The sequence below is a fragment of the Cornus florida genome, unplaced genomic scaffold (assembly GCF_030987335.1).
Source record: "Cornus florida cultivar Cherokee Brave unplaced genomic scaffold, ASM3098733v1 CherokeeBrave_3.0.0_Hap2_Chr07, whole genome shotgun sequence".
Taxonomy (NCBI): domain Eukaryota; kingdom Viridiplantae; phylum Streptophyta; class Magnoliopsida; order Cornales; family Cornaceae; genus Cornus; species Cornus florida.
Window position 1 is genome coordinate 6513671 of NW_026775577.1, and position 12413 is coordinate 6526083.

Below are 12413 nucleotides of genomic sequence, written 5' to 3' on the forward strand. Positions count from 1 at the left end.
TCTTTCCTTTCTGATTAAGAATAATTACCTTTTTTTAATTAACCTCTTGGTGGGGAGTCATAATCTGTGGGACCCTTATTAGTTAAGACCATGACATAGACGTGTGTGAGAGTGACACGTGTACTGAAGGTCCAACAGACAAACCTACGCTGAATGGGCTGGGCTTCAATTTTCAGTCCATTATAGAACAAATTTGGGCTGGCTATATTAGGACTTAGTCCCTTTTGACTCGTGGTGCAATTCAGGTATGACCCAGATTTTATTGTTCTATTTTTCGTAGGGCTGCTAATGTTGTGAGTAAATGGGCTCCTGATCAAAAAGCCGTTAACATACAATGGGAAACTTGGGCTTCTTGGCTTGTTACTATACATATAACAGATGATGTCAATCATCTGCTGTTCTAGTTTATATATATTGCATTTTCATAAATAAAAAAAGAAAAAAAAAACTAACAGTCAGGAATTTTTTATTATTTCTTTATACACAAACAATAATTGGTGTTTTGTGCAATTTCTTTCAATAAATGGTGTTTAGTAAAGACTCTAGGCAATAATAAATAAGAATAGTTCATCCTTTTTAAATTATTTATCTCAATGATCGGCATATCAACCCGCAACCCAAAAAGGGATAAAAATTAGTATCATTTTTATTTTATTTTTGAGCTGTGATACAGGATCTGAAAGTGAGACCTAACCCTCCAACTACTTGTCATTTTATTTATTTTAAATTATATTGTGAACATTACAAATGAGAAAATGATTTTCAAAATTGCTTTTAACTATTGAATACATTAAAATAAGTTTGTAATAGAATCGATTTAAATCGTCTTATACACTAGTAATTAGGTCAGACAATTCCATCACACAAATAGACATAAATATAATACCAAATGAGTTAATAATTTAGCAGTATTACCATAGTTTTAATGACGCAGCTGTAGCCGACATGGAATTGTGTGTGATTGAGAAGTGCGGTCACCTCATCCAACGGTTGTCCCTATTAGACATATTGTGCTACCTCTTTATGTTTTTTATTTCTTTCACAAAAATAAATAAATAAATAAATTGACAATTGATGTGATTTGAGCGTGGCCTAAGTGTATTAATGAATTAAATATCAATATCAATATAAAAATGTATTCTTATCTAATTCCAAGTCTTTCTTCAAGTCAATTCTCTAAGTTTGATTAATAATTAAAATAATAATTTAGAACATTAAGAATCTATTTGAATTGCGTTTGTACCTTGTAAAATCGTGTTGAATTTGAAAATATTTGATAAATAAAAAATACACTTTTAGAAGTAGAAATTTAATTAAAAAAGTGTGTTTTGGTAAAGTTGCAAATCCACTTCATAAAATTAAAATCGGAAAAAACTCTGTCCAATGTATGATATTCCGAGATGTAACGTAATAATGATTTGTTTATGGTCCAGTTTTACTTTGCTTACGACCACTTCTACTTGGACTATACACCGAATTTACTATGATGGTGCAAAATAAATTACTTGAGTCGTATGTCGTTTTTAGAAAAGAAAGAAGTTACAGTGCAAAACATGTCAAGTGAATACGTTTTGATAATGGAGGGGTTGAACTGTGATGGAGAGGACAAGTTGGTAGTTAGTTACTGGAATCACAACATGGTGTGCCCTACACCCGTCACCATTGTTGTGCTTGATACATTGCGGATTCATGGGAGAGCTTGGGTGTGCTCAAGTTCACCCGGTCCGACTATACCTAATTTTAGCACAGTCTTAAAAAAAAAAAAAAAAAAAAAAAAAAATTATTATTATTATTATTATCACTATCATTATTACTAATATTAGTCCATCCAAAAAAATATTAGTCCGCTCATTGATAATTCCTAAATCAACTATTCTATAAAAAAATATTGATCCAACTCAATCCATTAGCATTATGTCTAAGGTATATTTATTTTCACAAAGATATCTTCTATTTTTAGAAGGTAAAGTTAGTCCATTGGGCTCCGTGGCATCGTAACACGGCTGTTCATGTAGTAAGTAAATAGGTTAAATAAATTTACCAAGGAAAAAGAAAGGATTAAAAAAAAAAAAAACTATTTTAACCAATTTATTCAAATATATTTTAAATTTACTTCTTTAATTTATTAAAGTTATTTTCAATACAATGAATATTTCACTTATTAATATTTTGTCCTCAAATTTTTTTTTTTTTTTTTTTAAAGGCAAGAAGTGTTAGAAGTTAGATTAGTATATAAATACAGAGAGTTTAAGCCTAACACTCCAAAATTCACAAGAAACACGAATTCACTAGCTTATCGAGACATCGTAATTACACACCAAACATGAGAATTACGATGACTCAAATTTTTTTCATCACTCAGAATGATGTCTTTGTGATGTGTTTAGTAGAAAACAAGGAAGAGGTGTGGAGAAAAAATAAGAAGGAAAATGATATTATTGACGACTTTAATACCCGACTTAAAATCGAAGAAGATAAAATATGGCGTGGTTATTCTAAAATTTTAACTTAAATAGGCATCATTAGTACTCTTATTTATTTCTATAAAATACGTCTCTTTTTCCTTCCTGATTTTTCAATTTTTCATAGCCCCTCTCCTTATTTTTTAATTTTCCATTTATGGTTGTATCATCTTCTTCTCTTTTTTTGTCGTTTTCACAACAAGTTTCAAGATACTCAAAAATAAGAATTTGATTTGTACAAAATTTACAACAAAAATTATAATGTTTTACAATTTTTCAATACTTTACAATTAAAAAAAAAAATTCTTCTTCTTATTTTTTTGTTTTGGGGATAAGATATATCATTAGTTTTTATCATTATAACCATTAATAAATGTTTATCAAAGTAATTGATGTACATTAATGATAAAAAAAAACACAATGTTTTATATATAACCAAGATACACGATCTAATTATATATAGGAGATATCTAAAGTATCACGAAAGTTCTTATATGGATGCAATGCGATGTGCATAATAAATACACAATTTGATATATATGGTGATTGACATTTTAATCGCCTAACAAACATACTAGATTAAGATAAAATCTAAAAAAATAATTGTAACTTTCTAAATAATTAATTACCTTATATTTTAATATGGCTCCCATTATATTTGACACATAAATAGCCATAGACTCGGTGAAATAATAGGTTTTTATTTGTCGGGCTAAATAGCAGGACACGCCAAAAAATGAACAAAAGAAGAGAAGGAAGACAAATAAACTATTATAAAAGTTTTAAATTAAATATTATCCTAAATTATACAAGTTTTAAATTACAGTACTATCCTCTATAAATTAAATTACAATATTATAAATATTATAGACAATACTTGCCTACTCACCAGTGAGTAGGAAGTTCATGCTTACCCCTAATGTGGCGCAAAAGCAATATGACAAGTGTCCCTAAATAGAAAATTAAAAAAATTGAATGCTTGCCTGGTCAACCGAAAGGATGAAAATCAAATCATAATTTAACTCTCTCCATCTATTTCCCTCTCTCAAACTACTCTGCTAAAACCCGAATCTGCAAATACCGAAAGTTTTGACTTTAATTTATCTTTCATGGTTTAATGTGTAATTCTTATGTATACTTATCAATTATTTTTATTTAAAGTACATCTAATTATATAAAATCTGATTCACATGGTTTGATAAATGATTTCTTAATTGTAGGATAAATTGTTATTTTTTTATTTCTTATTATTACATTTATAGTTCTCCTTTCTATTTATCATCCAAAACTTTGTTTGTATCTTATAATATTATTTTATTTTAAAATTTTTACTCTTGTTTTTTTTTTTTTTTTTTTTTTTTTTTTTTTCGACTGGATCCCCCTTCTCATTCACTCCCTGAACAAAAAGATAAAACAAAGTATAGGCAAATATTATCTAAATATTATTGAATATAATGATAAAAACAATTAAAAAAATTTCTTTGTTTTTCTTTTAACGAACATAAAAAATTATATATTTATTCTCCTCGTAAGTAGGCAAATATTATCCAAATATTATTGAATATAATGATAAAAATAATTAAAAAAAATTCTTCATTTTTCTTTTAACGAACATAAAAAATTATAAATTTATTCCCTTTTCTTCTATTCAACCGAATAAAATACTACTTCTGTCCCATATTAGTTGTTCTTTTTGAAAAATTTTGATTCACAATTTTTGTAAGTCAAAATTATTAAAATAGACATATAATATGGGATATAGATAACATATAAATATATAAAAAGAATATAACTAAAAATAATCCCAAAAAATAAAAAATAAAAGTTAATAGTGAATTAAAATTTAACAATAATTAATAGTGAATTAAAATTTTTGGATTGAACAATTAATATAAAACAGAGGGAATATATATATATATATATGATAATCTCTTCTCTGAAATGTCAAATCCATTCTTTCTTTTTGACCTTTTTCATTCATTCAACTTTTCTCTTGGCGGTGCAAGAGCCATTTACTTTTTTTTCTTTCCCACCCAGCATATCATTGGTGCTGGGTGGTACTGACATTGTTTAATGAGGCAACAATAGCCGACATGGAATTCTGTGGTTGTCCCTATAGTCTAATAAATTATGATCTCTTTTAAGTTTTTAATTTCTTTCATATAGGAGTAGAAAAAATGGCAACTGATGTGATTGAATGGCGCAAGTGTCTTAATGAATTAAACATCAAAGAGTTTTACTTATTTTAAATTTCAATATTCCACTCACAATATTGAAATTTTGAATAAAGATTTCAAATTGGATAACAATATACTAGTTCTATTTTTATATTAATACATGTATTTCACTTTAAAGCTATGTTTGGAATTATTCATATAATAATTTTCTTGTCAAACGGTTTTCATAATTTGTGCTATAACCTATTATTCAGGACGATAATCAAGTGGAACTAAAATTTGGCTTCAATTTATTTAGGATGATTTTTGTATATACACCAATTTTGACCTCACTGTTATTTTTATTTTATTATTTTATACACAACTTTCAATTCCATCATAGTTAATAATTTGATAGAATATTCAGCTTCCCCACACTTTCATAATTTGTTATGTATATACACACACACACACGTGTGTGTGTCACTTTTAGTACACATATCAATCACTTGTGCTTCGATTATGCACCAATTTTACTAGAATTGTACAACATTTATAGAAAAGAAAGAAGTTACAGTGCAATAGGTGTCAATTGAGGAGGATATGATAATAGAGGGGTTGTAAGTATGATGGGAGAGGAGAAGTTGGCAGCTAGTTACTCAATCACAACATGACCCCAACACCGTACCAATGTTTGCTGCCCTTTACTGCAAAAATTTCTCCAACTTTTTAACCAAAAAAAAAATTTCTCCAACTCCATCTGAGTCATATTTATATTTTTTATTATATTTTTTTTTTTTTACAAAACAAAAAAAGTTAGAAATTAGATTAGTAGGTGCGAGAGTTGAAGCCTTACACTCCAAAATTTACTGAAGACACTAAAAACTCGACTATCGAGACATCTGCAAGACATATTTATTTTTCACAAGCTTCAATTTTTTTCTAAATTAAATAAAATTTAATCCATTCCAACCAAATGCTTTATGGCCCGGCTGAAATTATGTAGGGTTTTCGGTCGGCCCTTTGTTACTTACCTTTTAGGTAAATAATTGCATCATATAGTACTATATATCATTAGATGTACGATGAATATGACCATACCACCTAAGCCTACTTTCTCTAATTTTATCATTCATAAATGAGATATTTAGTGTTCTCCTCACATGTTTATTACTAATCTTATTTTTCTTAATACTCCAATTTTTAACGTTTGCACTACAATTTTAAATGAAATATTAATTCTAACCCTAAATAATTATTTCATTTTAAATGACACAATTGTCATTTCAGATTTTGTCTCTTTATCTCTAATGTTTAATATTTTAAGTCTCTTTTGACACGACAAAAAAAATTATGTTGAATAAATTGCTTCTTTTGACCGGACCAAAAGAAAAAAGCTACCATTAAAAAATTTATTTCTTTTGTCAAGAACCAAAAAAAAAAAAAAAATGAAAAATAGTGGATTATAAAAAAAGTTATTTCTATTGAATTAATTATTTCTTTTGACAGGAAGTTAGTCAGGAACCATAAAATATTATCTAAAAAAAAAAAGTTAACTTTGTTGAATAAATTATCTATTTTGATTGTATAAAAATAAAAAATAAAAAAAGTCAATAAATTATCTTTTTTGATTACCATAGATAAAATTATAAGTATGAAATAAATTGTTTTTTTTGAGAGAGAAAAAAAGAAAGAAAGTATAGCAGAGAAAAAAAAAAAAAATGAGGAAGAAGTTGATATTAGCACTCCACCAATATTCGTAGGCACTCCACTCTCGTTCTCTCTTAAAATGAAATTACAAAAATAACCATAAACTACATAATTTTTTGTTTCTACAATTTTCATTCTCATAAATGTCCTTTTGATATATACATAATCTCTGTCAACTTCTCACCTTCTACAACTTATGGAGAAAGTCTAAATAGATATAGAAGATAGAAACACGGAGAAAGAAACCCTATAAAGAAAATTTACAGAGAAAGTATGTTATATAGAGTATGCTATGAGAGATTAAGTCCTGTCGAGCAATACTCACAACTCGGATTGCTATCAAACCATTTGTGCTTGTGTAAATGAAAACCCCAAATTCCATCTTCAAAAAAATTTGAAGGTCCAACATCCAAGATTATATTCAATAAATGCATAATAAACATACATACAGTTAAGCTTTTCCCCGAGAATTCTCAAGCAAGTAAAATTACATTTGTTCAACTTCCCTTTTTTCCTTTCAACTCTCCTTATTACCTTCCTTCTCTCCTTTTGAGAAATAGGTGAATACCTATTGTCTATTGGTCTCTTGTAGAAAAAGAAATGAAATTAGGTAACAAATATATGTGTTAAGAACTATTACCAAAATTTTGTGACACGGAAGGAATATAGATCCGAAATATAGATCCATTTGGGATCTTCCAAATTCATCGGCTAGGAGAGCCAACTGATCCAAACCCTTTAAAAAAAAATTTAAAAATTAATAACGGACCCATAAATAAAGAGTACTGCTATTTAGCCCGATAAATAAAAACAGACTATTTCACCGAGTCTATATGGCTATTTATGTGTCAATATAATGGACCCATTTTAAAATATAAGGTAATTAACTATTTAAAAAATTACAGTTTATTTTTTAGATTTCATCTTAATATGGTATCTTTGTTGGCTATTAAAGTTTCAATCACCATATATATCAAATTGTATATATATATATATATATATATATATATATATATATATATATATATATATCGCATTGCATCTCGATCTCTAATGCATAAATACTTAAGATTGCATCTCATATATATAATTAGATGGGCATTTGTTTATTGATATAATGATCAAAACTAATATGACTCCAGAAACAAAAATAAATAGACGAATTTAAAGAAAAATTGCAAAACATTGAAAAATATTGGAATTTTTTTCTAGATTTTATACTAATCAAATTCTTCTACTTGAGTACACGAAAGAAAATGTGAAAATGAAAAGGAAGATAATACGTTTTTCACATGAAAAACTAAATAAATAAAGAAAGAAAAATTAACCTATTTTATGAAAACAAACAAAATTAATAATGCATATTTAAATTAAAATTTTATAATAACATATTATATTTTTACCTAAATTTATTTTAAGTCAGAATAATAAAATCGTCAAAAATATCATTTCTCTGATGAGTTTAAATGCATTGCAGGAATTTTGTGTTGTTGGTAAACAAATGAAAAGAATCCTAGTCACTAGGGCAAATATGATATTAAAATTGTTTTGAATGGTTCAAGGACTATATTATAATATTCCGATTGTGGTTGTGGTCTCCTTTTCAGGTAACCACAGGATTTTAGATAAAGATTCTGCTGAACCATGAATTTATGTCTTCATCTACAAATCACCTCAACCCTAATATCTAGGTGTTGTATTTGAATAAGACCACTGGATTTTCTGATAAAGCCCTTGTCATTTTCTCTATTTTTCGGTTGGAGTGAAGTACTAGAGAAAGAGAGAGGATAGTGCAATCAACTTTGAAATTGATACTTATTAACTTATCCAACAATTATTATTAGATCTAATAAGATTGATACTTTATCTTTAAAAACTTATTAATCTTCTTGTCATTTGAATCACATAGGTGATAGGTTTTAGGTCTGTTGACTAAAATCTTCATTCTACCTACAAATTTATAGTAGTATCCAATATTTGCATTAGAAAAGTATCCATGCAAAATAAATAATTAAATAAAAATGAAATGTAACCCATTTTTGTGTTATTTTGCAATCTTATGTTATGTTTGGGAGTAACAAAGCAATTTTTATTTGAAATTAGAGAAAACTCAACTTAAAAGTCCAATTTTGAATTCAAAGCAATGGACTCGCTCTATGTTCTTCTTCAGCGTTTTTGTGTATGTGGTTGTTGCCGCTCGTGTGAACCTTGAGGCGTCTTCTGTGCATTCTTCATCCTCCTTAATAAATTTAATAATAATTATAATGATTGCCAAAATCTGGTAATTGTACACACTTAATTACACCTCAGTCCATAACATTCAGTTTTTTTTTTTCCTTTTTTTTAACTTATACTCTCTGTTACAAACGTCATTTGGTTTGACATATGAAATAACATTTCGTATGCATTATTCTACATCAAGTCAATTTCTGACCCCATTTTGTTTGGTGTACAGTGCTTGATTTAGCAAAGAATACACGCATTGGATATGTGACAGATGTACAGTTACAAGTTTTCAAGAGATGATATTGGAATTCCATTAAAATAATAATAATAATAATAATAATAGGACGTGTTTTCTGCCTTATGTTATGTTTGAAAGTAATGAATTAGTTTGAATTTGAAATTAAAAAAAAATTAGCTTAAAAGTTCAGTTTTAAATTCAGAGCAATCTGACTCATTCTATGTTCTTCTTCGCTGCTTTTGTGTTTGTGGTTGTTGCCGCTCGTGTGGACCTTGAGGCCTTGGGCCTTCCTCCGTACATTCTTCATCCTCCTCAATAAATTTAATAATAATTATAATGATTGCCAAAATCTGGTAATTGTACACACTTTATTACACCTCAGTCCATAACATTCAGTTTTTTCTTTTTCTTTTTTTTTTTTTTTTTTAACTTGTACTCTCAATTACAAACCTTATTTGGTTTGACATATGAAATAACATTTCGAATTTATTATTCTACATCAAGTCAATTTCGGACCCCATTTTGTTTGGTGTATGGTGCTTGATATAGCAAACAATACATCCATTGAATATATGACAGATGTAATCATGTACACATAAATTTTCAAGAGATGATATTGGAGTTCCATAAAAAAAAATTTAGAAAATGTTTGAAATGTCTATTGTTTTCTTAAATATATATTATTCCCTATTTCTGTAATAAGTATGAATAAAATCTTCTCTAGTACACTATTTCAGGGGCACAAAATGCGTCATATCACTCACCTCTTACTTATTTAAACGTCTTTTCATATTTTGAAGGTAACACGCGTAATACATTTATTGTGTAACTAACAACTATTCAAAACTAAGTAGTCACATCCTGACCGTTAAATTCATATATTTTCTGACCTGCAATTGAGAAGACAAAAAAATCAAAGTAATGAAAGCTCTAAATTTGCCTTGATATACGTTTTCAGAAGAAAAAAAAAAAAGTGAATGTGTATTGGTTGAAAATACCAAACAATAAATTTCCCAAGTATTGTATGTTTTCTCGTAACTCTTCTGAAAATGTGAAGCATATACAATTCAATCCAAAACTTTGGTTATAAGCATGATGAAGCAGTCTGCAGCAAGGAAGATTTAGGGCTTTTATAGTGACAAATCTGTAAACAGTTGTTGTTGTTTATTTATTTATTTATTTTTATTATATATATATATATATATATATATATATATTGTTTTTATCTGTATCCATTGAACTAAACACCAATTTAATTGCACTCCATGAAAATATAAGTCTTATATTATTCAATTAATAAATCAGTATTAATTAATGTGAAAACAAAGAAAAATAACTTTCATTAATAGAGAAGGCTTTGCAAGTACAAAAGCCCTTTTATTATACAACTTAATTACACCATGCATCATCATGGGACATCTTAGATATATAGATATAGATATATATAAGTTCTATCACTTGGTTGGCCTAATAAACCAAACCCTAGAATCAAAATTAAACAGGAACTAGTAGAGCACACTAATAGTCTTCTACGATTACATGATCAAACTCCTAATAATGGCAGCCTCTGGACTTTCAGCATCTATGGAAGACAATAGCTGGGACAGTCGGTCGCTTAGGTCGTCCACCTCCTTGTGCAAGCCCCTAATGTAGTTGCAGGTCTCCTGCAGAACCTTAGAAGCTGATACCTACACATACACACACATATAATTATATATATATATATATAAACATCATTAATTAACTCAATTAGGAGCACAAGATTAAACACTTGTGTGTGTACGTGCGTGTGTTTAATCTTGTCCTCGTCATGCAAATAAACTTGAACCAATCACAAACGGTCCAATTACAGTATTGAAAACACTAAAACTAAGTTATAAAAACGACATGTGAACATATTATATTAGCAACCCACTATTCTAATAATAATAATAAAATACTTAGGATAATTACGTACTTAGTTTGGAGACCAACTAATATAATCACATATTATATTAGCAACCCACTATGCAAATGAACTTGAAGTACCATTCACCTCCAATTACAGTATTGAAAACTCTAAATCTAAGTTATAAAAGATGTGTACATAATGTATTCGCAACCCATTATTTTTTTTTCAAAATAATAATAATAATAATAACTTGCTTTAAAAAATTACGATTATTACGTGCTTAAAGAGACCAACTATGTATGTGTGTGTGTGTGTGTGTGTGTGTGAGTGTGAGTGTGAGAGAGAGTAACACGGCATGGATGAATCAAAGGAAGGATTGGACAGAACTTGTGGACCAGCTTTTCTCAACATATGTTGAACTACTACATTTGGTCAAAGTAAATATATAGGATAACTCAATAATTGTTAGAGAATTTAAATAAATGTTACACTTCTATAATGACATGTATTTGTTTTAGAAGATAATAGCCAGTTAGCTAGAGGAGTTTATATACAATATATATATATATATATATGAGTACCTCTTGAATATTATATGTTTTTTTTTCAGCTTGAGTATTATTATATGTTACTACTTGTTCAGGTCAGACTACAAAAAATTCATAGGGTACTGTTTATACGTAATAATTAAACCTTGACAAGTGGTACAAGTACAATGCTACAATATGGTACATATATCACATACAAACTTAAATAACAACAAAAAATTATATATACGTACACACGGACCAGGACCAGACCCACCAACAATCAAGAGTTGTGATTGAAATACATACTAGTGTGTGTTTGTGGGTGTTTCAATCACAGCCCTTGAATACTGTACAATACTTGTACAGGAATGAATCTCAACTCTTATATACCCGCATGTGTATATATATTATATATATGTATATATAAATGTAAACTACACAGACATATATATATATATTATAAACACACACACAAACAAACATATGAAGTTTGTATATATATATATATATATATATATATATTATACCTTGTTTGGGCGCCTATTGCGAAGCTCAGGAAGGAGTTGCTGTAACTTGGACACGAGATCATTGATCTGATCATCAGTGATCCTTGAAGCTGAACTTCCAGGCTGCCTCGACCTTCTGCTAGACATTTTGTATATAGCTGCTACACACACTTATGATGATCTCTCTCTCTCTTTCTCTCTCACACATACACACACAGTGAAACTAAGTAATAATTTAGGCTTTGATCGAGCTGGTACTTTGTAAATGGTTGAACGATATTAGTACTATGAAAAGGAAGAGAGAAACTTGAAAAGACACAAGTGAAAAGCAAGCTTTATGGAAACCAAAAATAGGCAAATGAAGAAGAAGAGAGAAATGCTAGTTGTGTTCGATATAGACTGTGAAGAAAGTGAAATGAGAGATTTAAAGAGGAAGAGGTTAGGACCACAACAAACTGAGGACGAGAAAGAGAGCGTACAATAACATAGACAGTGATGTTGGATATGAAGAAGACAAGTGCATTGGAGAAAGCAGTGGACTGGGCTTGCTGTTTTTGTTTTTGTTTCTGTGAGAGAGAGAGAACATAGGAGAGAGAAAGCACATAGTTGTATGTGTTTTTCTTTGTGTTCCCAACTTGGGGTTTGATCCCAAGTGGGCTTTAAAGAAATGTGTTTGTTTTTGTTGTGACAAAGT

The 12413-nt window shown here is 28.6% G+C and overlaps 1 protein-coding gene across 1 annotated transcript; it reads right to left on the minus strand.

Moving 5' to 3' along the window:
- Positions 1–10103: 10103 nt before the first annotated feature.
- LOC132315894 (transcription factor PRE6-like) lies at positions 10104–12123 on the minus strand. The gene is made up of 2 exons (XM_059814331.1): positions 11741–12123; positions 10104–10480 (listed from the first exon to the last, which is right to left on the minus strand). Exons 1-2 carry the CDS (start codon positions 11864–11866, stop codon positions 10328–10330), a joined length of 279 nt encoding a protein of 92 aa, XP_059670314.1. The 5' UTR covers positions 11867–12123; the 3' UTR covers positions 10104–10327.
- Positions 12124–12413: the final 290 nt, after the last annotated feature.

What these genes read in the sequence shown, in the direction of transcription:
- LOC132315894 (XM_059814331.1), bottom strand. Translation starts at nt 11,866, where the DNA reads ATGTCTAGCAGAAGGTCGAGGCAGCCTGGAAGTTCAGCTTCAAGGATC. An exon ending in GCAATAGGCGCCCAAACAAG is followed by an intron (nt 10,481 to 11,740) that starts GTATAATATATA and finishes GTGTATGTGTAG; the next exon opens with GTATCAGCTTCTAAGGTTCT.